This window comes from Silene latifolia, chromosome 1 (assembly GCF_048544455.1).
Source record: "Silene latifolia isolate original U9 population chromosome 1, ASM4854445v1, whole genome shotgun sequence".
Lineage (NCBI taxonomy): Eukaryota > Viridiplantae > Streptophyta > Magnoliopsida > Caryophyllales > Caryophyllaceae > Silene > Silene latifolia.
The window spans coordinates 4,573,375-4,600,977 of record NC_133526.1 but is presented as its reverse complement, the minus strand read 5'-3'; the positions used below and the strand labels follow the sequence as shown (position 1 = coordinate 4,600,977).

The 27,603-nt window shown below is 34.5% G+C and overlaps 5 protein-coding genes across 5 annotated transcripts; all 5 read right to left on the bottom strand.

Moving 5' to 3' along the window:
• Positions 1-52: 52 nt before the first annotated feature.
• LOC141594554 (protein SODIUM POTASSIUM ROOT DEFECTIVE 1-like) lies at positions 53-5,098 on the bottom strand. The gene is made up of 3 exons (XM_074414568.1): positions 4,134-5,098; positions 2,165-2,240; positions 53-506 (listed from the first exon to the last, which is right to left on the bottom strand). The coding sequence occupies exons 1-3, from the start codon at positions 4,812-4,814 to the stop codon at positions 334-336; spliced, it is 930 nt and encodes a 309-aa protein (XP_074270669.1). The 5' UTR covers positions 4,815-5,098; the 3' UTR covers positions 53-333.
• A 2,044-nt stretch (positions 5,099-7,142) lies between these two features.
• On the bottom strand, positions 7,143-13,033 carry LOC141594603 (ERBB-3 BINDING PROTEIN 1-like). Its single transcript, XM_074414612.1, has 10 exons — positions 12,879-13,033; positions 12,578-12,732; positions 12,187-12,271; positions 11,412-11,561; positions 11,155-11,308; positions 8,908-9,123; positions 8,685-8,821; positions 8,501-8,592; positions 7,562-7,741; positions 7,143-7,448 (listed from the first exon to the last, which is right to left on the bottom strand). The coding sequence occupies exons 2-10, from the start codon at positions 12,666-12,668 to the stop codon at positions 7,363-7,365; spliced, it is 1,191 nt and encodes a 396-aa protein (XP_074270713.1). The 5' UTR covers positions 12,669-12,732; positions 12,879-13,033; the 3' UTR covers positions 7,143-7,362.
• A 945-nt stretch (positions 13,034-13,978) lies between these two features.
• On the bottom strand, positions 13,979-16,064 carry LOC141645826 (early light-induced protein 1, chloroplastic-like). Its single transcript, XM_074454041.1, has 2 exons — positions 15,815-16,064; positions 13,979-14,591 (listed from the first exon to the last, which is right to left on the bottom strand). The coding sequence occupies exons 1-2, from the start codon at positions 15,986-15,988 to the stop codon at positions 14,235-14,237; spliced, it is 531 nt and encodes a 176-aa protein (XP_074310142.1). The 5' UTR covers positions 15,989-16,064; the 3' UTR covers positions 13,979-14,234.
• A 1,190-nt stretch (positions 16,065-17,254) lies between these two features.
• On the bottom strand, positions 17,255-18,583 carry LOC141594544 (early light-induced protein 1, chloroplastic-like). Its single transcript, XM_074414557.1, has 2 exons — positions 18,216-18,583; positions 17,255-17,763 (listed from the first exon to the last, which is right to left on the bottom strand). Exons 1-2 carry the CDS (start codon positions 18,474-18,476, stop codon positions 17,419-17,421), a joined length of 606 nt encoding a protein of 201 aa, XP_074270658.1. The 5' UTR covers positions 18,477-18,583; the 3' UTR covers positions 17,255-17,418.
• Positions 18,584-24,423: 5,840 nt separating this feature from the next.
• LOC141594534 (early light-induced protein 1, chloroplastic-like) lies at positions 24,424-25,777 on the bottom strand. Its single transcript, XM_074414548.1, has 2 exons — positions 25,408-25,777; positions 24,424-24,993 (listed from the first exon to the last, which is right to left on the bottom strand). The coding sequence occupies exons 1-2, from the start codon at positions 25,651-25,653 to the stop codon at positions 24,649-24,651; spliced, it is 591 nt and encodes a 196-aa protein (XP_074270649.1). The 5' UTR covers positions 25,654-25,777; the 3' UTR covers positions 24,424-24,648.
• Between the last annotated feature and the right edge of the window lie 1,826 nt (positions 25,778-27,603).

The window sequence follows — 27,603 nt, the reverse complement described above, 5'->3', positions numbered from 1 at the left end:
TCTTTTTCCGACTAAAAATGTCGTTACAACTAGCTGTGGAAATCTAGTTGTATTTTAGTCTTTTCCGGCCGAAAATCAACATTCGAAAACTTGAACCAAACTTAGCATTTCCTATGGTTTACAATTTGTAAATAACAAACAAACACACCCACAACTAATAGCTCTGAATGTCATTGCATTACATGTACAAAAATCCAGTAAGTCTTTCTTAGAACGGTTCAATTATGCTTTCACTTGTCCATAGGCATTCTCTTCTGTATCTTCCACCATATTTTACCTGTTTTAAGTTTAAAACTGAAAATTGGCGTATTAAACAAGAATTTGTGGACGTGGTTAGCGACTAGGTTCCACAATTGTTGCATTAATATGAGAGGACGATGGAATTGTTGGAGACCATAATTTTGCAGTTTTGACTTTGGAAATACTTGCTAATACTTGTAATGGTGTCACATCTCCTACTACTGTCACTTTCTTTGCTGCAAAATCTATATTGAAAGATGTCACACCTGCCCATGTCCAAAATTTACATATTAAATCCAAGGATTTATAAATTATAATGGTTGAAATGAATCACGAAGTCGTGCTCGTGACGATCACAAGCTTGTAATCTTTCATAACCTCTTTTACTTTTCAACATTAGTTTAATCAGGTGTGTGTCGTCACAACTTGTGAACGTTACCAGTAAGAATTTGTGGAATTGGAAAACAAGAGATGAATTCAAGTTTTTAAACCAAACAATTGAAATCTCACATCATTTACGAAATTATAGATGATTAATTAAAGGTCGCCGATAACCTTTCCATTGGTGTGTCAATCAAACTAATACAAATACTTATATAAGACAGTCTTCTATAAATGTTACTCCGTATTATAAAGGTATAACTTTCAGTGACATATATAACGTGAACATTAGCGTTATAACTCGAAAGAGAGATTTTTACCGTCTTTATAACTCTATTCGATTCGATCTTGGCACCAGATAATAGCAAAATAGTTTGATTTCTATATCAAGGGACTGCAATAGTGCAATAGTATTATTGTCTACATAGCTTCACTGACCAACATTTAATAGGTAAAGTCATTCAATTTGATGGGGGCAAAGACAATTGAAGGCCCAAAACAGTATCATGATTCATAATTCATGTCCTTAGAATGGCATTTATGATGTCTTCAATAGTACTAGGCCCACTATTTAACCCGAAACACGAAATTAAGGGAAAAAGAAATAAGGGAAAATGCACGCGGTGCCCTTCAACTTTGATGTTTTGCCCGAAATACCCAATTTTTTTATCTAGAGAACTTTAAGAGTCTATAACTCGTGTTTACGAACTCAGAAAGTGACGATTTTTTTTTCAAATTGATTATCATTTCGAGAACTACGACTTTAAAAAAAAATTGTCGAGTTTGGAATTCGTGAGCGAGAGATATGGTCACTCAAAGTTTGTTCATTAAAAAAAACTTTGACGTACAAAAACTCCCAGCCACGGGATCCAAATACGATAATTTTTTTTTTCAAATCGTAATTCTCGAAAAGATAATCGATTTGAAAAAAAAAAATTATCATTTTCTGAACTCGTAGACACGAATTATAGCCTCTTAAAGATTTCCGGAACATAAAATTGGGTATTTCGAGCAAAAATCGAAACTTCAAGGCACCACGTGCATTTTCCCAAGAAATAATTTCCATGAAAATGCTTTAATGATTCTCGCCTATAAGCACATCTGAGCGATTTTTAAAGAACATATCCTTTATAAAAAAAATAAATAAATAAAAACACAGACATGGAAAATGGGGTTAACTAGGTCGGGTTCAGGTCAGGTTAGTGCAAGGCGAGTCTGTTCGTGTTTGCGAAAATTCGGGATAGATCGGGTTGGGTTGGATCCATCGAGTTCAGGTCATTTTCGAGTCTGTTATTATTAAGATATTTAGAGATAATGGTCTATTTGTGACAAGAAGCATTTGGGCCGGGTCATATTACTTCTTATCCATTCGGGTTACGGATTGTCAGTTCGGATGTCGAAATCGGTTATGGGTAGAGTTATTTGATTTACTAATTGAAGGTACTACTAGACAGTTTTGAAAGAAAAATATGTACTCGTAACAGAAAATAAGTGTAATTTTCTGAAAATAATGCAAACTGAGGGAGAATATTAAAAAGCAAACCTGACATTCTGGAGAGATGCTTTTTCATTTTTCTTTCACAACCTCTGCAATGGAGTGACACCCTCAGCACCACCACCTGCAACATTAATTTTACCATTTATATTCACACCTACCATTTTTGTTCTTTACTTTTTACTTGTAACAAATCATCATTATTGCACCTAAATTGAATGTAAATTTTTAATTATTGTTTGTTATATATTCTATGACATTTTGAACTCACAAACTGTATACTCCCTCCATTCAATTCCACTTTACATGTATTCTTTTTTCGTCAATTCAACTCCACTTTACATGTTTCTTTTTTAGGCCAAGAAAATGACTATTCTATCTTTATTCACACTTCATATTTACAAAAAAAGTCATCCATACCCCACACTAATCCACCATAAAACCCCACCTTATATTTTTTTTAACATTTTTAATCCCACTATTCTCTTTCCCTATGTACTTTTTATAATTTTTTTAAGAAAAATGAGATGGCGCCACCCGTTGGCGCTCAATTTGAGCGTCACCGGGGTTATTATTGTAAATTCATTAGTTATTTTGCTTTCCTTCCATCTAAATTTGAAATTCAAACTAAATAGTAATAAAGGGTAATTTAGGAATTTAGCATTATTAAATAATTGTAACAATAATGATTTTCTTTATTATTCGGGAACATCGTTTTAATACCTTGAACGAATGAGGGTGTTACATCGTGGTATCAAAAATAGGATTTTTACGATTTTCTTTCTTATAATTGAATTGTTACTACTATTTGATGATGACATTTCATAGAAAGATGAAAGCAAGATATTACAAATTCTAAATCACATCATCTTATGTTAGACTGATTTAGCATTGATTTATGATTTAAAATTAGCAGATCATTGATTCATAGGTGCTGTGTGTATCTAATGTCGAACCTGCAAATGCAAATTCATCAAAGAAGTAGGCAAGTAGCTGATTGGTGCAAATATGCAATTCATGTGTCACGTATTGCGTTATACCGTAGATAATTTGGTTAAGAGTTTGATTGCAGATGAATACCTATTAGACAAGGTAAAATTACATGTCTATCCTTCAATATTTGGCGCAAAAACGAAAACCACCATTTTATTTATTTTTATTTTCTTTTTTTTTAATTAAGGTGGCGCCGAGATTCAACGTCACCGGGTGGCGCCCTATCGCCATCCTTTTTTTAATTCGCTCCTTAATACCCACGCTAAAAGCAAACATGCGAAGTGGAGTTGAATGGAGGGAGTATCATGAAAGACTTGTAAGTGGTCGGATGTACAACGCCCTTGTAATGCTTGTGCACTTCATTTATTGGCATCGTTAAATGAATTGTAGAAGGTATTATTTTTTTTTTGGTGCTAATTGTAGAAGGTATTATAAGGTGGTTGTATATGTGTTGACGAGATTTGAACTCAGCTCATAAATATCACCTTTTATAACTTTGTCAGCTAAACTAGCTAATTTATGTAGCTTTGGACGCGTACTTTATAAAAATAGATGTGACCACTTGATTTCTAAAACAATCTTAAATTACAATAAATATTGCAACGAAAAACACGTGATACCTATAACAACCATTGATTGGTTTTTATATTTTTTCCGTATAGGGAGTCACAAGAACATATATAACAATAAAATCAGATGGAAATTAAAATCTACTATACATCAATCAGGGTACTTCCGTTTTAACAACTAAATCAAAACCATTGTAATAAGTATTATTTACATGTCACAATTGATCAATAATAAAGGTCAAATGCATTCAACCCGTCAAGTAATCTTTTAAGAGACCATCTCACATTAATATAAATACGCGACTAACTAATTTAATTAAAACGTACAATTAAAGGATATGTAAATAATTTTACGAATTGATTTCACGATAATATTATAAGACCATCTTATACAAGAATTTCCGTGTAACAACAAATGAAATAAGCAATTCAACAAAGAAAGAGCACACACAAACCTGGTCTGACGATGGACAAACAGACGAAGAATTCTTAGTCGGTTTAGACAAACCATCAAACTCATGAGATACCTCAACATTATTGTCGGAATTCTTAGTATCATTATCCGGGTCCAATTTCAGAACCGGGTCGAAACCCGACAAAACATCCAAGAAAGAAGTATCATCCAAGAGATACCTAGATGACTCTGGTGGACTTACATAGTCCACACTTGGCCTACTAATCTCTATCGCCGCCGCCTTCATAATCGATTCAGACAGGTCATCATCGTCGTCATTATTATTACTATTATTATTACTATTACTATTGTTATTATAATCAACGACGACTTCAGGTTCCAGAATAGTGACTTTGGTAGTGTTTTTGTTCAGGTTAAGACGCGAGTCACGCGACGTCGTTTTATTTTTCTTTTTACGGGTAGTTGGTGTAGAAATTGGTGAAGTGGGTGTTTTAGGTTTTTGTTGGAGGACATGATGAGTACGTGGTGTTCCGATAGGGGTACCGGGGTTACTACTAATTCCACTTCTTTTTTCGTCGGTTATTATAGGGTTGTGGCGGTCTAAGGTGCGACCGCCAGCCATAAATGTCGAGGACGAGGACGAGGAAGAGGAAGGAATGTCCATGGTTGAAGAGAATATTGAAGTTGAGTTTTGGGAAGTGCAAGGTGTAATGTTGAGCATTTCTTTAGGGAATATTGTGCATGGATGTGTATTGTGTAAGAGAGAAATGAAATGGAATTTTTGGTTATGAAAAGTTTGGGAAGAATCAAAATTGTTGTTAACAAAAGGAGTGGATAGTAGTTGGCTATGTGGTGGGAATTGAAAGAGGTTTAATAATGGAGTAGTAATATTTGAATAATTTTGAATAATTTTGTTTCGTTTGGATTTGAGTTGGTTAAGATTATAAAAGACGAGAAAATGTGATTTTTAAGATCATATTTATTGGTAGGTTGTGAAATGCAAATATGTCAAACAACCTAAATCATCATAAAAACAAGTAAATAAAGGAACTCAGTTGATCTGTTTTTCATTTGTAGTGGATTGGTTGCGAATTAATAAGTGCTTTTAAAATCCTACTTAATTTAATAGCTTTAGTGTTCAAATTTAAAATATACTCTTTTAACATTTAAAACAGAATTTGGATGTATCCTTGTGTTTCTTCAGTCCAATATTATAAAACAAAAAATACATAATTATAGTAGGTTTTGTTCTGATTTCATGTTTTCAATGGAGTCAAAGATTCATTACTCTTTGGTTCTGAATTATGATGGAATAAAGCAAAATGGCTCACTAAAGTGGTTACACTTCTTTCTCTTGTGAAGTAGTGGTCCTTCGATGCAGTTCTCGAAACAATTTTCATCTCGGGTCATTCGAAAACAGTCTCTTTGTGTTGCTAACACATGGGTAAGGCTGCGTACATCCGACCCCCCTTACCCCGCAATTTGCGGGAGCCATTGAGACATTGGGATAATGTTGTTGTATAGTAGGTTTTGTTCTAAGATTGTAGATGAATTTAATATTTCAGCTGTTGATCACGGTTAAGCCAACGTACCGATAAATGTAGTCGATTAAACTCAACCTTACAAGATAAATCGGTAAACATTGAATCTAGTGAATTTAAATCGAGACCGAGTACATTGTCATTCCGACTAACACCAAAACCATCCACCCCGAAAATAAACTATGCAATTGAAAAGGGGCAATTATGAAGGAATAGGATTCCATATATTGCTTAAAGATCAAGGTAATACAACTCTTAACGAATTTTTCATCTAATAGTGGGCTTCATGGAATAAGAGACAAAGGTGCTTTTCTATCAAAAAAAATGTTGTTCTATTCACTCATTTATGCCATATACTCCATAACACTTTCACTATCAGAATCAGATGCCATTTTTGTTTCGCTGTGTAGGGTTCGCCTTTTCGTTTTCTTATCTTCTTTTTTTCCGCTCTCTCGTTTCAAAACCTATTTACCAGTTACTGTTTTGTTCATTCTTGAAACATTTTTCTAAACACTACTCGTATATTATGAATAAACGTATGAACCGAGACAAACGGAGAATGTATTACCTAATCTTTGAACCACCTTCTACAACCCAATTGATTCTCTATACTCAACTTTTCTTCTCATAAGATGCCAAGATCATTTTTGCTGTATATTTTTGAATAATAAACAAAATAAATATGACAGTCAGTTACAGCCAGTTTCTCATTTCAGAAAATAATTTCACTAAAGTACTATACAGAGTATTACACTTCCTCTTTCTGTTTGGGACTTTATTGACGACATAACAATAAACATTTTCCCCGTAAAAGAGGTTCAAACAACAACCAGTAAGTGAATTATACATCTGATGTAATACATCAGATGGTATAGGTTTTTGAGCATTAAGAAAAAGATTTTGGGTTTTAATTTAAAAAAATTTGAGTTTTTTTTATAAAGTTTTTGAGTTCAATTACTTAAACATTAATCTCAAAAAGTTACATTATAACTCAAAAAAGTTACATATAAGCTCAGAAAAATTTGATTTTTGACGTCATAAAACCAAAATGTAATTTATAAGCTTTATACAACTCAAAAAAATACACAAAAACTCAAAAAATCATTAAGTATGAGGTAATACATCTAATGTACAATCCTTTTTTCTCAACAACCCGTCAAACCGACATTAATGCGCATTTGCACATACTGGTGCTAACTGCTAAGCTCTTTAAAGAGTCTGACAAATGTATATCGACGAGAACATGCACAAGCTCGAATCCAGTTTCAATCAAAGACGAACTAGAACCAGAGCCAAACTATCGGTCCATCACATTCACCTGTACCCTAGTAGGCTAGTACCTAATTGAGACTTGCCTACAAGTTACGATGAGGCAACTTTGGGCATTGAATCAACATAACTAAGCTAATCTAAATTATTCCGTCAAGGCTCAAAACAACAGAATTGTGATTCTCCGGGTCACATTTGCAAAGGAGTTTAATGAACCATTGTGGTTTATCTCATCCAAGTTTCAAAACCAATCTAATATTTGCAGATTACTTTGTTTAACGTGCAAATAGAGTTAAGAAATGCACAAATCCACGCCTTTACAGAGAAAATGAGCGAGTGTAAGTCAGTATTAAGTTTGTAAAAAGGTCAAAAATCTAACATGCTCAAATTGCCCATCAACAAGCAAATACCAAAAGTGATTCGCCATAATTAAGTTAACAGAAAGCGGTGACTGACATTCTAACTCTCAGCTGTTGCACCGTTGGTAGAGACATCCATTGGCTCCGCTGCAGCAGACTCATCCTCGGGTTTGTCACCTTTCTTGCCTGGAAGAAACGGAGTTGAAAATTAAATACTCGTCAAAACAAATATTGGGACAACAAGAGATACTCCGTAAGAAGTACTCGAGTAAAGTAAAACCGATGACCGATCAACTGACCTTTCTTCTTTTTGCCGCCACCTTTCTTCTTGGTCTTAGTGGCCAAAGCCAACCATGCCTTGATTTCAGGATCCTCGACTGTTTTTGTTGGCTGCAGCTCTTGCAAAGGGTGAGACGTTATACGATCCGACCCATTTGGCATGAGCAGAACAGTGAACTTTATATGAGCAACAAATTCACCTGCAGAAGATCAACGTGCTTGTTCCATGAGATTCCGGAAAAAGTATTAAAAGTAGGATTACAAGCCAGCAAATATTCATTATTTTCTGTACCGTTCCAACACAGAGGTTTCCCATAGAAACGTTTTTAATTCCTCAGGGCTGTAAATGATCCGAGCCGGCTCGACAAGCCCTCGGAATCGGCTCGGTCAAAGCTCGGCTCGAGCTCGGTCAAAACGAGCTCGAGCTCGAACTCGAGCCGAGCTTGGCTAAATACGAGCCGAGCTCGAGCTCAGCAAGGCTCGGCTCGGAAGCTCGTTTATAGTTTTTTTTGTACAATATTTATATTTTTAATATTAATTTTATTATAAATTATATGTTATTTAGTCATGTATAATTATATTATATTATAATAATTTTTAGAATTTTATAATCTTATTTATTATTTAAAAAATTTTATATTTAGTTAGATTAAAAAAGGTTAGAAAGTGAAAATAATATAAAGACAAAACGAGCTCGATTCGAACCCGAGCCGATCTCGAGCTTTTTCCGAGCCGATCTCGAGCTTTAATTTTTTAAGCTCGACGAGCTTCGAGTCGAGCCCGAGCTCGAGCTAAAAAATTCGAGCCGAGCCCGAGCTCACCCGAGCTCGAGCTCAGATCGGCTTGTTTACACCCCTATGTGACACTCGTCCACTTCCCATTTTTTTCCTTTTGCTAATACAATGTGGTAAACTAGAAGTACTCGGCAATCCATCCAGTTCAGATGAGAATGTACTTACCATTCTTCTCATGCAAGACGGGGTAAGGCTGCAATAGGTCGTGGGTAACACATTCAACAAGCCCAAGTCGTGCCCGCTTTTCTTCCAATGCCCTGTCAGACAGAGCAATTTACGGTTTCACAAAGTAGCAAAAATAAATAAATACTCGTAAATAAATAAAGATGTGAAACGAAACAGCACATACCTAGCAGTAAAAGGCATTATAGGAAACTTTTGGTTTATCTCACTGAATATGAACCTTGATGCCTTCATTTTTAGGTGATAATTTTTATCCACAGCTCTTTTGTAGATAGTTGTTTGTTTTTCATCCAACATTCTAGGCTACACAAACAAAAGAAAATTGTTTAGGTGAATACGAGATATTCTTAACCCAAAGTCCTCGATCAAAAAGGAACTTAGACCGTTACCTTTCCCTCTCCTGTACTTGCAAGTATATCAACAGCATAGACTTCATTCTCTTCAAATTCAGCCTCGTCAACCCTCATTTCAGGACTTGCGACTGATAACACAACCTTGTTGCCATCGATCACAAATTGTTTTAACTGATGACTAAGCACACCCTCTACAATTTTGCAGTCGTATGCTGCAGCAACTTTCTGGATGGCATCAGTCACATCTTTGTTCTGTGATAATCAAGACATACATGAGGTATATCACTATATCATATAAGATTTATCATTGAATCTGCAAAAGCCACTGAAAATAAAATCCAGAACTAACATGAAACAATAAGGAAGCAAACAAAGGCCCTCCAACTGGAATAGGTTGAGCAGAACTCAGTATTTTTTCGACATTTATCATGTCATCTGTCATCATGACACATATTAAATCAGACATAGACAGAACTTATCGCAGTTACATTATAAAAGACCATAGAAAGGATTGTGCTAGCTTAAGCCACGCGAACAGGATCACAGGAAAGCAGCATACTAGATCCAAATGTGATATACATTACAAAGAGTGACTCAAGAACAGCTCTATCAGTGTAACTATGACTATAAAGCTTCATTGGATGATAATCCTTAGCCAAAATTCTCTTCATCATGTAGAGCCAAAATTCTCTTCATCAAGTAGAGCAATAATCTTTTAAGTAATTTAAGATATAAAATAAAAACTTGGAGGGAATATAACGCTTAGCTACACATCGTGCAAACACTTTGCATCAACAGAAGAAAATTCTTCAAGGATCAAGGACCTTTAAGATGCATAAAAGAGAAATGAAACGGGGCTTTTGAAAAAACCATTGAGAGTGAACAGCTCTATCAGTGTAACTATGACAATAAAGCTTCATTGAATTAAAATTCAAATAGCACATAGACTGATCATCACCTAGAGCAGTCACACCCCCTGATAGGCAACAAGAAAATGGGTAACACGAGTACAAGTAAATTGGCAAAGCTGCCTTGTCCAAACAACTTAATATAATACTCCTACAAATGAGATTTTCATTGAAAACATATAGGCTTCACAAGGCAGCAAATCAACAAAGGTCAACTCGCAGAAAAGCCTTATTTCTGGCCGTGCAATTTAGGCAACAGGAAAGCGGGTAATCAGATTAAGAGTTGAACACCTCGGCAAAGTTGCCTTCTACTCATCACATAATACAACATTTCCTACAATCGAGAATGTTCACATACATGAAATATAGGCCCCACAAGGCAGTATATCCACAAACAAAAAATGTGATTTGCAAAAAAACCTCATAGCTGACCATACAATATAGGCAACAGGAAAGCGGGCAATCAGAATAGAAGGAATTGATCACCTCGGCAAAGTTGCCTGCGAAACACTACAAAATCATTCCTATAATACAGACTAGTTTCATTCATTAACATATAGACCACGCAAGGCAGCGTATCCACACAGACAAATGTGGGTACACAGAAAAGCCATGCTTTAGGTCAAATAATATAGGCAACAGGAAAGCGGGTAATCAGAATAAAAAGAGTTGATCACCTCGGCAAAGTTGCCTACTACACACAAAAAATATATCGTTACATTAGAGAATATTTTCACTCATCATTTATAGGCCCAAGAAGGCAGTGTATCCAAGTTAAAGCTGAATCCACTAATGACCTCACATTTGGCGGTACAATAAGCAGCAGGAAAGCGGGCAATCAGAATAGAAAAATTGATCACCTCGGCAAAGTTACCTTCTACACACATAATAAATATTGGCAGCAGGAAAGCGGGCAATCAGAATAGAAAGAATTTATCACCTCGGCAAAGTTGCCCTTCAAACAAGGTTATAACAGTTTCGACAATTGAGACTATTTTATTCATAACACGTGATTAAAGCAAGAAATTAGGAAAAAAAGGAGAGCAGATAAAGCAACACAGCATGAGCAGATAACCATAAAAAATTGCCTTAATATTTAAGAACCAACACAATTATAATGTAGCCCAAGAAATACACAGTGACTCCCAGAGTAATGAAAATAGAAGGACAAAGCTCAAGTTAAGGTTGCTCTCAGTACTCTTATGGTTGTGCACCTCATAGGACTGCATAAATAAGCTAAACTCATAGTTCACCATTTAAACAATATTGTCACAACCACACCCAAGAATCACCATCATGCAATGAAAATTCAGTCAACATGAAAATTTCTCTCAACTAACAGTCGTGGAAAAGGAAATGGTGTCCGTTTATATACCTTCTTTCCAGGCCTCACAAGTCTCAGAGCGACTTCAGCAGCAGTGTTGGTCGCAGCAATGACATCTGCCTTCCTTCCAATCACCGGGCCTTCTTGAATTACATGAGTGTGTGCCACAGTAGCGATGAAACCATCAATATGACAACCCATATCCCTAAAACCAAGCAAGCAATGAAGTCTAGTTAGCTGGAGATCCAAAATTCTAAAAATAGCCTCACCAAAACAGGCTAATGATGTACAAGGATTTAGAAACTCACACTTTAACGACGTCACCTTCTTCAAGCACTGACTCATCATTAGGAAGTGGTGAATAATGACAAACAACATTGTTGACGGATATGCAAGTAGGAAAAGCAACACCTTTCTCAATCTTCTTCTTCGCATTCTTATACATATTCCCGGTTTGCCTAAACATTAAACAGTGCATCAGAAGGAAGTAAAACAATACATCCTATCCAGTATCCACTACAAGCAATGTCTCCACTGAAGAAAGAAGGCTCATTCCTAATCTCAAAGTTAATGCCGTATTAACTACAAACTAATACGACAGAAAGGTACATATCACTGGTTTACTGGATTCACTAGGGTACCCCACAAATAGCTAATTGTTAAGAGTGAATTCTATCTTGTTGCTTACTAAAAATACATATAACGCACATTCTATAAAGAGCGTTTTCGTAGCGAATCCCTTATCCATATTTCAACATTGACATACCCCACCCCCAAGACACTGTCACAGCACTTTGTCAATCATTTCAATGGCATATGGAAATATGAATAGCCCTATGATCAAAATAACACCTAATTTACGAGTAACTGCATTACTAACACCAGCTAGCTATCACACCCCAGGACCCACAAAACCTACATACTCCAGGAACATATAACTGATAACCCATTTTCAAATATATGATTGAATTCTAATAAACCCCAATAATTCGACCATATCACATGAATCATCATTGAAATCAAGCATACATTAGTAACAATACTTTACATTCACAAATTACTGTAAAAAAATGAAGGACTCACTCTCTAATATAGGCATCGCCCTTCTCACATAAGTCAACAATCTTAGCTTTCGGTTTGCATTCCGATACAACTAAATGTAATGCCTCTGCAAAAATCACCCACGTAAAAAAAAAAATCACACATTTATTCAACAACACCAATTATATCAACACTCTCCCTCTGTCCCAATCATTTGTTTACCTTTTATATTCTCTATGACGGGTATTTTAATCAAACGTGAACAAACTATTGGGACAGAGGGAATATTATGCAGAAAACAATAACAAATACGGTGACCTGTGTTTACACAATATTAGTGTAAAACCGCCTTACAAAAGACTAACATCGCAAACGTAAAACGTAAAGCTTATTGAGTCGAAAAAATAGAAAATGTCAATACAAAGTAACATACTATTGAGAATTTCAGCAGCACATTTATACTTCGTGACAACTTCAGAAGAAGTTAGATCCAATTCCTTCTCATCTCTTTCATCATCCGACATTTTTCCTTATTTCTTCGAAAAAATCCCAGAAAATATATTACTGTAGAACTGAAAGTAAGTTTATCTGCAAATTAATGAAATACCCAGAAATTAAAACAGTAAAAAGATTGAAACTTTGATAATTAATTAAAAAAATACGTGAATTAGCAATGCAATCAAAAATTAGGGTTTCAGATAGAAGAGAGAAAAGGGGGAGAAAAGAGGAGGTACCAGTGGAGTGAAGAAGTGGGCGGTCGATTGTTCGAAGTGAGGGGAAATGTTTTAGGGTTTTAGAAGATGGGATCGATTTTTGGGTTTTATAAGATTGATTGAATAATTCTTGTCACAAATGGGGTATGCGTTTGATGTAGAGGTGAAATGGACTCGTCGGATTGGGTTCATGTCGGGTTGCGAATTTACGTGGTCTAATTGTAGTTTATACGAGTTTTAAGTATATTTCTTTTGGTAAATGTCGAATATTAAAGGGATGATTGATTGAACGTTTGTTTATAGGAAAGGTAACGGAGATATTAATAGACATTTTATTAACTGTACTTTTTTTTTATAGAAAAAGCTAGGGATTAGCCGAAGTGCGAACTTGAGAGCAAGTCAAGCTAGGAACGGGTTGAAGGCCTAGTCTTTGTATCTCATCGACTCATTCACCGTGTCGCTAACGCTACTGTGACTTTCCAACCTCCGTACGGGTCATTGTGGGTACCTATTATTCGTCGGTGGCCCGGTGCCAAATAGGAGGACAACATAAAGATAGGGTGAATAAACCTATAGCTTTAACTTTGACTCTGGACCGGGGTCTAACATCTTGTAGCTCACTTCGCTAACGTGAAAGTAAATCTATATTTAAAGTCTTTTTGAAGCATAAGTTATATATCCAAGTGGTTCCCCGAATGAAGAGTCAGTCTAATCATTTAATCTATTTAGAGTTGCGAAATTAAGGATAATTTGCTGAAAGCTCGATATAAGGACAACCTCTTCTCCGACTAGAGCACACTATCTAAAAACATGATAATGCGCGACGATATTTCCCCCACACTTCCCATGAAAAATGCCACTACACACCGTCACTAAACATGTAAATAACATCTTCCACAATCAAACCCTACGACCACTTAGTTGGTGAGCTACTACAAACGACCATTACAAGCGTTTGAACATCGCAATTCACAAAGGGTCACAAGGCCAATATCTTGTTGGCATGATTTGAACTCCAGTTATGTGTATTACTAGTTTACCACTCATAAGTCATAACTTTACTAGATCCACTAACTAGCATCTGTAGATAAAATTAGGCCCATTATTTAGCACAACATACTTAAGACACCTAGTACACCTATAGAAGAAAGTCAAAAACTACACAAATGAGGCTCAATTGTAAACTTTAATGTTTAGACTTGAAAATTTAAGCATCTCTTATTCTTTTAGTAGGCAGGAGATTTATTAACTTTTCTATGGTATTCAAAAAACGTGACACCCGTAACACCCTATTGCCCTCCTTTTAACCTAACCCTGCTAATTCACCACATGGGCACATATTTTTTTTTTTTTTTTTTTTAGCTTTTACGTACAACATTACATATAAAGGTCAAACAGAGCTCCTCCTTTGACATACTCCGTACAAGCCAAGGCAACAAGACCTAACATAGCAAGCCTACCATTCAACAACTCTGCATTAGAGTTCATTAACCCTTCCGTCTTTGATTCTGCTGTCTCCCCTTTAAACAATGGCACCAACGACGCTATTGATATCAAGGTGCTTGTTCCTAGGAACCATAGCACCCCGCCATCAGATATTTGCGTAAACAAGTCGGTTCCTTTTGATACCTCAACCGCAACTGCTGCTACAAACCCGATCATGGCTAGTCGACCGTTGATCCTCTCCGGTGCTGGACCATTGAAGGCAAATATTTCATTAATGGTTGTGCTTACCTATAAAAGAAAGAGTAACATTGACTTTTTAGCTGAGTTTATGTGAATTTCTTCGGAGTATTTCAAAGTTTTCGAATTTATGTAATTATTTTTTGACGTCAAAATTAAAATATAATCGACAGTACATGTATTGTTTGTGAGTTACATTGTAGGAGTAAATTTTCGATCTAAATATTTAGGGATATTCTACGGTGTACCCCTGAACTTTTCACAAATACTATCCTACAACCAGTTGTATAGTAGCATTGTACAACCGCCTCAAAATTGTTGAGCTCTTGTTATTTTACAAGTTATTGAGCTATTTTACAAAGTTCTTGAGTTTAATAATTATTCTGTTAAGCTCAATTACTTTGTATCCTAACTCGGTAATTTTGTTAGTAGAGCTCGATAACTTTATAACAAAGCTTAATTACATTGAATAAGTTGTATATACAACCAGTTGTATAATACATTAACTGTGAGCTTTTTGGCTTTCTATGTTGTACCCCTCCTTTTTTTATATTCTACATTATAGCCTTAAACTTTTTACTTATTTCTCCATCATGACCTCGTTGAACTCTCAATTAACTTTATCACTATCGAACAACCGTACTTTGACCTTTATTCGGACTCATTAATGTTGTATCACCATCCTATATGAGAAGTATCACAAATCACTTTATATAAGCACAAGCTACTATTAAAAACATCCGTTATGATTCATGATACGATAATGGAGATTTGATCAATTTTTATTTAGATTCGTATTATTGTATTTGGTGGGTTAATGGGTAATTCGGCGAACTAATAAGTAAATGGGTAGGTTATGGAGTAATTGAAATGATAAATAGATGGTTCAATAGGTCAATTAAGAAGTTAAGTTAGCAAAGACAATAATTAAGGTCATGGTATAGAATAATGTATAGAATTCAGGGGTACACCATAGAATTTCAAAAATGTAGGGATACAACATAGAAAACCGAAAAACTCGAGGGTGCACCGTAGAATATCCCAAATATTTATACCACAAGTGGTTATACAACTGGTGATATAGTTTACAAATCGTTTCCTTCCAGTCAGTTATTTAATTTTTTTTCTATTCTCTATAAGTGACATTTTAATTAAAGATAAATAAATAATTGAAACGGAGCGAGTGGTTTAGAAAAATAGTCATTCACTATTGGTAGTGGAATAGGAGTTGACAAAAAAGGATTAGCATTAGGCTTAGGAGAAGAATAAGGCACCTCATCCTCTGCTTCATTCTCAGCACTCTTTTTAGCCATACACTTCACTTGCACGCCCACTTGTTTCGACATGCGGGTCATAAACCCGGCCGAGTAAACCACACGAGACGAACTTGAGCCGAACCTTAGTCTGAGAATCGGGCTTGTTACAAGGGATTGCATTTGCATGGCCATTACTTATCCTTAAAGATTACAGAGATGCTAAGTAATTGGATTTTTGTGTTGAATCTGTTGATGATGGTAAAAGTTGGTGTAATGCATTGAATTTATACAAGTGGTTATAGGTCACGTAGATCCGCATGGGTACACATAATTGAAATTAGCCAAATTCTCATTTAAGATGGTGGATACTCGTCTTAAGCTTAACACGGTTAAATAGTCCATGTAGGATGAATAAGACAAAAACAAGATGTCTAGGGAAATGAAAAAATTTGTCCTATATATCATATCGTATAATATTCGACCCGTTTTTATATTAAGACGAATATCTCTGTCCTAAGAAAAGATAGCTGAATTGTAATTATGTTATGTGGATTCTTCATTAGCCACAAACATAATGGGTGCTTTCATGTGTGTTATTGTAGGAGACTAGTAGGCTAGTAGCCAATATTGTAGGAAGTTTGTGTACGTTTGCCAAAATTGTTTGAAGTTTGTGTACCTTTTCCACTTCTCCGACTTTCTGGTTGATAGAATGGACTATGGAGCCCTTTACGTTCCCAATTAGTCTCTCTTAACATCGAAATATCCGTCTTAGAATTTGCACGTACAGGCCAAATAAAATTCCACTTGCATAGATAGGAGCATAGGAAAAGTTTTTTTTGGCTAATATCAAAACATTCTACTTTTGTCCTATCTATACTATTTGACATTTTGACCTGTTTAAATTTAAAAAGGATAATCTCATATTTTTGTGTTACATTCGAGAAGTACGTAGTTACGTAGGTAGGAAAAATCAAACTTGAATAATCTTCAAGTGAAACGGTTTTATATTAACTCATTGTAACACCATCTCCTAATTCCTAAACCTTTAATTTGCACCAAAATTTAGTATGCAGATGTCATTAAGCTTTGGCTAATTAGTAGATCTTGTTTAAGACGGTATTAAGGTACGACCTCTCATAATTCCTTTATCGATTTTAACATTATTTAAATAAATTATAACTTTGTAAGTTGCTCTTAATTTAAGACTGTCTGAAACAATTATTTGTGTTGACTAATTAAGTTGGAGGATAATGTCAATGTTAATTGCGTTAGAGCTCAATAATTTACCTCATAAAACAGAGGAAATGAAAAATCCTTCATAGTCTTCGGAACATAATTTACCTCATGCAGTCATGCCCAAAGGAGCTTTATCTTAGCCATATATGTTTACCTTTTTTATTTTCTGTTAGAAAGATTTAATCGTAGATAAATAAATGATTAAGACGTAGCCAATCGATATTTCTCAAATTCTCAACGATATCATTATACTAGTGTATGCATTCCTAACCAACATACTTAAGAAATTACCTAAAACAACACTAAGTTATCACACGGTAATTTTTATATACAACATTACAACGAATAATTTCGTCTTAAGGGAGATTAACCGTAAAACATATAGCTCAAACAAGAGCTCCGCCTTTAACATACTCAGTAAAAGCCAAAGCAACCAGACCTAACATAGCAAGTCTACCATTCAAAAGTTCAGCATTAGAATTCATGATCCCTTTTGTTATTGATTCAGCTCTCTCCCCTTTAAACAACGGCACCAACGACGCGACCGAGAGCAAAATGCTTGTTCCTAGGAACCATTGCCCACCACCATCTGAAATTTGAGCAAAAATGTCAGTTCCCTTGGATAGCTCAACCGCGATTGCTGCTACAAACCCGATCATGGCTAGTCGGCCGTTGATTCTCTCGGGTGCTGGACCGCTGAATGCAAATAAGTCTCCAAAGTTTGTGCTTACCTATAAAGGAAAAATTACCAACTCATTTACTTTCCCCGTTTACACATAAAGGATTATACCTCCAGATATATAAGAGCGTTGCTCAATCATGTTAATTTTTTGTTGCAAAAAAATAAAAATTGGACCGTTTCTCAATTTATGCGTGCCATGTTTGCGCAGGTACAGAGAAGATTAGCAATCATGTTAATTTTAATTGAGCTTATTATGAATTTTTTTTTCCAAACATTTCAAAGTTTATGAATTACATAAACTAGAGAATTTTTTTGATGTCAAAATTAAAATAAATTTTCTAAACAGTTAAAGAAAACTTACAAACTTAACAATTAAACTCGAGAACAGGTTAGAAACCCCCAGAACTATACCACCAGCTGTAGTACAACTAGCCTAGTGATATTTAATCAAAGATTAAATAATTAAAACGGAGAAATTCGTTTAAGAAAATAGTAACTCACCTTTGGTAGTGGCTTAGGAGTTGGAGTAGGGCTAGGAGTTGACAAAGGAGTAGTAGTAGGCTTAGGAGTAGAAGAAGGAGGCACTCCTCCAGCCTTAACTTCATTCTCACCACCCTCTTCAGCCAGACACTTCACTTGTACACCAACCCGTCTCGACATCTGGGTTCTAAACCCGGTCGAGTAAACCAGACGAGTCGAGCTTGAACCGAACCCAAGTCCGGAAATTGGACTTGCTACAAGGGATTGCATTTGCATGGCCATTACTTATCTTACAATTATCAAAACTCACTAATTAACACAAAAGTATTAGAATTGAAATGGTGATTTAAATGTAGGAAGATTGGTAATTGATTAGTTGGTTGATGATGGTAATTGCTGGTGCAATGCATTGAATTTATATTATGGTTAAGGTAAAAATTGAGGGACATTTTGGTTCCACGTAGTGTTTTTTTTTTTTTGTCTAAACCATCCGGTAATTCGAACTACATTGGGCTGACTAATCCGGATTTCGGGGCGTGTCCAAGGATTACGGTATTTAAACCCCTCCCAATCGCAATTATGGGGGATCGATCCGCAGACCTCCCTACCAAGCGCGGCCCCATGCTACCACTACACATTGGTTGGTTCCACGTACTGTAGTATAAGTTATGGGGTCACGTAGATACGCATGGGAACACATAATACAATTATGTTATGTGGAGTCTCGTTGAGCCACAAGACATAAAAGATGCTTTCATGTGTGGTCATTGATGTTGTTCTTGTGGCCAAAATTATTGGAAGTTTTTGTTCCTTTTTGCACTTTATTTCTTGAATTTTCGGGTTATTAGGGTCGGCCTATACATTCGAGAAGTATGTTCGTAGGAAAATTAAATTCTAATAATAAGTAAATAGATTTCTATAATGGATTACGAAGGGTAAGAGGGGAGGAGGTGAATTAGTTGTCTATTAAAAAATTTAAGTTTAATGAAAGTTTCTTTTAAAACTCTTCAACACTTTAAACAATGCTTAGATGAAAGGAGAAGTCGATAATTAGAACTAGAGAGTTAGAAGGAATCAACAACGATTCAGCAAGTAGAAGTTACAATTTACTCAACTGTTGATTCTGAAGATAAAAACGTGAGTTTAGAGTGGCAATGGAAATATAACGAAATAGAAATGACAAACGATGTTTTTAAAACTGGTTCGGTCACTACTCCGCGACCTACGTCTAACGTTATTTTATTAAACGTCTTAGAAGTAAACTCATACAAACTAAGACCACCCTGAATAATAAAACAACTCCCCAACCTACTCTGGTTGCTAATGCTTAAAAGCTACTCCGCTTCCAAGACTTATGCTTTGGGCTACTCCGCCGAAAGACTCCGTGCTCAAAAGCTACTCCGTTTCTAAGACTTCATGTAAGATAACTCTATCCTAAGACGTTGGTTTGGTTCTACCCGTTTATTAAAAGACTTCACTTATCTCAATGTTATTCACACAATCGAACGGACGAGGTAATGTTTAAGTACAAAACACGGTATCCTTGAACTCAATTAAACGACTAGTTGCAACACAATAAATCAATAAAAAGACTCAAAGATAACTAAACAAACTTGCAAAATGACTCAATGATTTTGAAATGATAAAAGATTTTGCAAAGTTATTTTACTCGATAAAGCATAAGTCTTTTTTCGGTTTTAAACTCGTTGTTGCACACTTGTAAAAATGAATTAAGTAAGGTATTTATAATGTCCAAGTAGTATACTTTACACATTAAAATATCTCACACTCATAAGCACATGTGATTAAAAATAATGTAAATAGTTTACTTGGACAACATGCACAAGACAACTGAATCCTTCATCAAGCAATCGAGTATTCTTCTTCAAGAAATCGGTGCACACTAATGCAAGAAATCAGATTTGAGCACACACAAATATGGGTTGAGTTTTTTCAACAAGAAACAAGCATAAATAGTTATGTTTATGAGAACCATAAACATTTCCATAAATGTAAAAAGCAAACAACTCATTTATAGAAAGTGTCTTATTGTGCAAACAAACTCTTTAGCAAGACATTGAAATCTTTATTTTCTTCAAAGACATCTAAGCATTTTCAGAAAACTATCTGTGAACACTGAAAGCATGTTAATAATGGTTCAAATATTTTCGAAATAATTCTTTGAAAAACGAGTCAGAAGTAACAGCTGACTGAACTATTGTTTTTGCACCTAAATGTAAATTCGAGTAAAATATCTCCTTACAACACATGCATGACTTTAACACTAATGACAATCTTCATCACTGATATTCATGATGACTTTCTTGATAACCTTAAATTGATAATTGTAGCTTCATGCTACATGGTTAAAACTTAAGAGGCACACAATTAAATAAACAATAAGATTAATTTGTCTTAAGGCGTCATCAACATTAACTAATCAAATTGGGTCTTTTCAAACTTCACCTCCTCTCCTACTCGTTTCGACATGCGGGTCATAAACCCAGCCGGGTAGACCACATGAGAAGAACTTGAGCCGAACCTAAGTTCCTCTCTTTTTGGCCATACACTTCAATTTATTTCTCTTTTTATTTTTTGTTAGATATACAAAGGGGATGTTTGGTAATAGTAGATTGCAAAAAAAAAATTAGCATATTTAGAGCTTTTAACATATTTGACCAATCAATATGTTGTTTGGATGTTTGGTAAACAACATATTGAAATTGTAAATTAGAACCCAATCTACTATTTTACAACATGCTCCTCCCCCAGCATATTATATCAGTAGATTAGGAAAAAAGTATTTTTACCCTTTACCCCTTAAAAAATGGTAACTCTACCTTCATTATAGAGTAAATACTTTATTCAATAATTTATTTATATCCTTATTTGTCATTTTATAAAGGATTAAGATAATCTGTTAATTTAAATATGCTAATTACCAAACATGCACCTTCAACAAAATTTGCTAATTGAATAGGCTAGTCAAACATGTCAATAAATTCTGCTAATTATAATCTGCTTTCACAATCTGTTTCTACCACTATTAATCCGAAGTTTACCAAACATGGTCTTAATTGTCGATAAATAAATGGATAAGGCAGAGTCGATATTTCACAAATTCTCAACAATCTCATAACTCCAAAATAGTTTTGATGGCCTACACGACTACACACTTTTCTCATTATCATATATCATATATTATATTAAAGCAACAACCGTCAGCCCCGTTGATCGTCACGTCTCACAACTCCTTCAAACGCCACGTGTCATTCTCTATTTAAAAAAAATATAAGATGAGCAATCAGGTAAACATGAAAACAAAAAATAAGGAAGTTGCTAGTTTTGAAGATTATTTGGGTGCAATTTTAGGAGTTATTTTCGGTAGAATATTTCAACAAATCAACTTAAAAAAATTTTAGGTGATATTTTCAGTATCATTTTTTAACATATTTTCGGCATAATTTTTTAGGAGATATTTGTGCTATTTTTTAGGAGATATTTTCGGTATAAGTTGCTAATTTTAAGTTGATTTGGGGTGATTAGAAAAGAATTTGGGTACAATATTAACCTAACAAAAACAATATTCAGAGTATAATTTAGCATAACAAATATGGCCTATCAATATAATATTTTCTTAAGTTGTGATGGAATATAACGCAAAAATGACAAATAAGAAAATTAGTTTTATAATTTAGCCTTTATTCGGAGTATTTTCTATGTTCATAATGTATATATACAATAAAATAAAGTCGAAAAATATCATACCAATAAAATTCGAATAATATCGTAATGCATATAATTAACATTAACATACCGAAAGTATCATAAAATTCGAAAAAAATATTAGCACTATACAAGGCAACAATCTCGCACCATAATTTCAAATAGTTAGCATAACAAATATATCCAATAATCTCACACCATAATATATGATTAGCATAACAAAAATATCACAACAATCTCTATCAAATTACTTTTTAATTTTCTCTAGAGTAAATTATCAATAACTCCCTTTTAAAATACACTTTTTAAAATTTACTCCCTTTTAAAAAAAAGTTTAAAAATTACACCCATAATATTGCAAAAATTTAGAAATTGCTCCCAAACCCCTACTTTTACATTTTTATGACAAAAATGCCCCTTATTTTATTTCTTATATGACGAGTACGGTGGTGAAGTTTGGCGGAGGATTGTGGTGGTTAGCTGTGGAGTCCTTGGGTGGTTGAAGGGTGGGCATAGTTGTAATGGAGTTGGGTAGTAATATGAAAATTTTTAAAAAAATAAGGGGTATTTTTGTCATAAAAATGCAAATATAGGGGTTTGGTAGCAATTTTTAAATTTTTGCAATATTTTGGGTGTAATTTTTAATTTTTTTTTTAAAAGGGAGTAAGTTTTAAAAAGTGTATTTTAAAACAAAGTTATTAATAATTTACTCAATTATTTATTCTAAGTTAGAATAAAATAATAATCGCAAATCCCCCTCATATCTCCCTCATATCACTTTAGCTGATTTATCGAAATATTATAAAGCAAAAATATTCTACAGAATAAAACATATGCAACAACCATGATCTCAACCTAAACACAAATCTCACTCATATCATTTAAAAAAAAAAACAATATTGTTACAGAATTTTAATAAACCTAAAATTGTACTCCCTCCAATTCTATATTTTCTTCCCTTTGTTAGTGGGAACAAATATTAAGGAGGGGAATAAAATAAGAGTAAAAGAGCTGGGTGAGATTTGGTGATAGGAGAGAGGATGAATAATTAGGAGTTAAATATAGAATTGTGGGGCCAAAACATTAAAAAAAAAATAATAAAATATGAGTAAAAGAGTTGGGTGGGGTTTTGTGATAGGAGAGAGGGATGAATAAAATAATAGTAAAAGTTTCCAAAATAAAAAAGGGAAAAAAAACATGAGTAATCCGTTTTAGGAAATAAGTAAGAAAATATAGAATATGAGGGAGTATAACTTATATAAATATGCCAAATTTTATTCCATTTTTCCACCATTTATTCATCTTTTTCCAAACTAGAACTAAACTTTACAACAATTCATTTCTCTCAACCATGGCACAAAGCATGCTTCACCAGGTTTAACGAAATCAAAGTTGAGGACGAGTACATCAATGTTCGGGCTAAGGTGATCCGCAAATAGGAACGGCCAGATTTATATAGCAAGAAATTCGCATTATTTCCAATAGACATGATTCTACTGGATGATCAATTTTATTCTCATTTACAAAATTATTGTTCTACACAATAACCTAAAATAAATTTCTTATTGCTGATTCTCTCTATTGCTAAACATATACTCCCTCCTATCCATGGTTTTTTTCCCCTTTGAGGTGGGCACGGGGATTAAGGGTGGGGAGTATAATATTGATAAATATATGAGTGAGGTTTGGTAATTGGAGAGAGGTATGAATAATTATGATTAAATATTAATAAAGGTGATGGGTGGGGTTTGATTATTGGAGAGAGGTAGGAATAATTGGAATTAAATATTAATAAAGTATATAGTGGGGTTTGGTGAGTGGAAAGAGGTAAGAGTATAATATTAATAAAAACTTTCTCAAAAAGGAAAGGGGAAGAAAACCTGAATAATCCGTTTTAGGAAATAGGGAAGAAAAGAGTGGATAGGAGGGAGTATCATTTAAAAATTAACAAATTTGTTCAATTCTAAATGGATAATTTAAACGTAAAACATATAATTAGTATATTAATGGTTTAATTGTGAATCAATTTGATGGTTTTCTTTCATTTATTGGATTTTTGTAAAATTTAAGGTTTGTGTTTATGAATTACAACTATTGTTCAATAGCCTGGTTGTTTGATGGCGGTCGGCCGATAACGTTGGTGGAGGGCGGCAGAGGAAAGACGATGCAGGTAAAGGGCGACGTGAATAGTGAAGGGTTTAGACCGTGATCAACCGAGTGAATAGTGAAGGGTTTAGACTATGATCAAACGAGTGAATAGTGAAAGGTTTAGACTGTGATCAAACGAGTTGACGGGTTAAGTCAAGGTTTGACCGGTCTATTTGAAATCACTCCGTTTTTCTAATATCATAGAATCGAGTTACAACTTGCCCGAGTTTATTCGTTCAAGAAATTTTGACTATTTTTTTTTTTCATAATGATTGTCTTTTCGAGATCTAGAATTTTGGAAAAAAAAACGCGCTTTTGTAAAATTTTGACTAAGAGATACGAGCACTTGAAGTAATTTTTGAGAAAAGTATTGGCATTTGAGGAAAAAAAATGCAAACTTCAGGGGTATCATAAGAGTTATCCGTATAATGCAATTTTGAAGATCACCCGTACGGACACGGGTTCAAAAATTAGTACTAGTGTATACATGCATTCCTAACCAAAATACTCAAAACAATTACCTAAAACCATACTAATTTACCACACGGTAATTTTTACATACACCAAAAAAACATAAAGCTTAAACAAGAGCTCCTCCTTTAACATACTCGGTAATAGCCAAGGCAACAAGGCCTAACATAGCAAGTCTACCATTCAAAAGTTCAGCATTAGAATTCATGATCCCTTTTGTTATTGATTCAGCTCTCTCCCCTTTAAACAACGGCACCAACGAGGCGACCGAGAGCAAGATGCTTGTTCCTAGGAACCATGGCGCACCACCATCCGAAATTTGAGCAAAAATGTCAGTTCCCTTGGATAGCTCAACCGCGATTGCTGCTACAAACCCGATCATGGCTAGTCGGCCGTTGATCCTCTCTGGTGCTGGACCGCTGAATGCAAATAAGTCTCCAAAGTTTGTGCTTACCTATGAAACAAATATTACCAACTCATTTACTTTCCCGTCTACACATAAAAGGATTATACCTCCAGATATATCAAAGCGTTGCTCAATCAAGTAAATTTTACTTATATTGAGTTATGTATTTTTTCACGAACATTTCAAACTTATTGAATTACATAATACGGAGTAATTTTTTTTATGTCAATATCAAAATAAATTTTCTGAATTGTTAAAAAAAGCTTACAAACTTAACAATTAAATTCGAGAACATTTTACAAAATCTCAAAAACTTTACCACCAGCGGTAGTACAACTAGCTTAATGATATAATCTACTAAATCTCAGTCAATTATTTACATTTTTTTTTGTCGTTAATATTTAATCAAAGATAAATAAATAATTGAATGTAAGAAAGTGGTTTAAGAAAATAGTAACTCACCTTTGGTAGTGGCTTAGGAGTTGGAGTAGGGCTAGGAGTTGACAAAGGAGTAGTGGTAGGCTTAGGAGTAGAAGGAGGCACTCCTCCAGCCTTAACTTCATTCTCACCACCTTCTTCAGCCACACACTTCACTTGCACACCAACTCGTCTCGACATCCGGGTCGAGTAAACCATACGGGTCGAACTTGAACAGAACCCTAGTCCAGAAATTGGACTCGCTACAAGGGATTGCATTTGCATGGCCATTATTACTTATCTTAAAATTATAAAAAGGTATAAAAACTCACAAATTTGATTCTGCTGTATTAGATTAGAAAAGATGATTAAAATGTAGGAAGATTGGTAATTGAATTGTTGGTTGATGATGGTTAAAGTTGGGTGCAATGCATTTGAATTTATATTATGATTAGGGTAAAAATTGAGGGACATTTTGGTTCCACGTAGTGTACTAAGAGTTATGGGCTCACGTAGATACGCATGGGAACACATAATACAATTATGTTATGTGGAGTCTTCTTGAGCCACAAGACATAAAAGATGCTTTCATGTGTGGTCATTGATGTTGTTTTTGTGGCCAAAATTCTTGGAAGTTTGTGTTCCTTTTTGCACTTTATTTCTCGAATTTTCGGGTTATTAGGGTCGGCCTATACATTCGAGAAGTATGTTCGTAGGAAAATCAAATTTGAATAATAAGTAAATAGATTTCTATAATGGATTACGAACGGTAAGAGGGGAAGGGGGGTGAATTAGGTGTCTATTTAAAAATTTAAGTTTAATAAAAGCTTCTTTTAAAACTCTACAACGCTTTAAACAATGCTTAGATGAAAGGAGAAGTCGATATTTAGAACTAGAGAGTTAGAAGTAATCAACAACGATTCAGCAAGCAGAAGTTACAGTGTACTAATCAACTGTTAATTCTGAAGATAAAAATGTCAGTTTAGAGTGGCAACGGAAATAAAATGAAATAGACATGACAAACGATGTTTTTAAAACTGGTTCGGTCACTACTCCGCGACCTACGTCATTCGCTATTTTATTAAACGTCTTAGAAGTAAACTCATACAAACAAAGACCACCCCGAATAATAAAACAACTAACTCCCCAACCTACTCTGGTTGCTAATGCTTAAAAGCTACTCCGCTTTCAAGACTTTTGCTTTGGGCTACTCAGCCGAAAGACTCCATGCTCAAAAGCTACTCCGTTTCTAGGGCTTCATGCTTAAGATAACTCTATCCTAAGACTTTGGTTTGGTTCTACCCGGTTATTACAAGACTCCACTTATCTCAATGTTGTTCACACAACTGAACGGAGGAGGTAAAGTTTAAGTACAAAACACGGGATCCTTGAACTCAATTAAACGACTAGGTGCAACACAATAACTCAATAAAAAGACTCAAAGATAACTAAACAAACTTGCAAAATGACTCAATGATTTTGAAATGATAAAACGATTTTGCAAAGTTAATTTACTCGATAAAGCCTAAGTTTTTTTTCGGTTTTAAACTCGTTGTTGCACACTTGTAAAAATGAATTAAGTAAGGTATTTATAATGTCCAAGTAGTATACTTTACACATTAAAATATCTCACACATATAAGCACAAGTGATTAAAAATAATGTAAATAGTTTACTTGGACAACATGCACAAGACAACCGAATCCTTCAACAAGCAATCGAGTATTCTTCTTCAAGAAATCGGTGCACACTAATGCAAGAAATCAGATTTGAGCACACACAAATATGGGTTGAGTTTTTTCAACAAGAAACAAGCATAAATAGTTATGTTTATGGAAACCATAAACATTTCCATAAATGTAAAAAGCAAACAACCCATTTATAGAAAGTGTCTTATTGTGCAAACAAATTCTTTAGCAAGACATTGAAATCTTTATTTTCTTCAAAGCAATTTAAGCATTTTCAGAAAACTATCTATGAACACTGAAAGCATGTTAATAATGGTTCAAATATTTTCGAAATAATTCTTTGAAGAACGAGTCAGGAGTAACAGTTGACTGAACTATTGTTTTTGCACCTAAATGTAAATTCGAGTTAAATATCTCCTTACAACACATGCATGACTTTAACACTAATGACAATCTTCATCATTGATATTCATGATGACTTTCTTGATAACCTTGAATTGATAATTGTAGCTTCATGCTACATGATAATTGTAGCACAAGTGATTAAATTATTT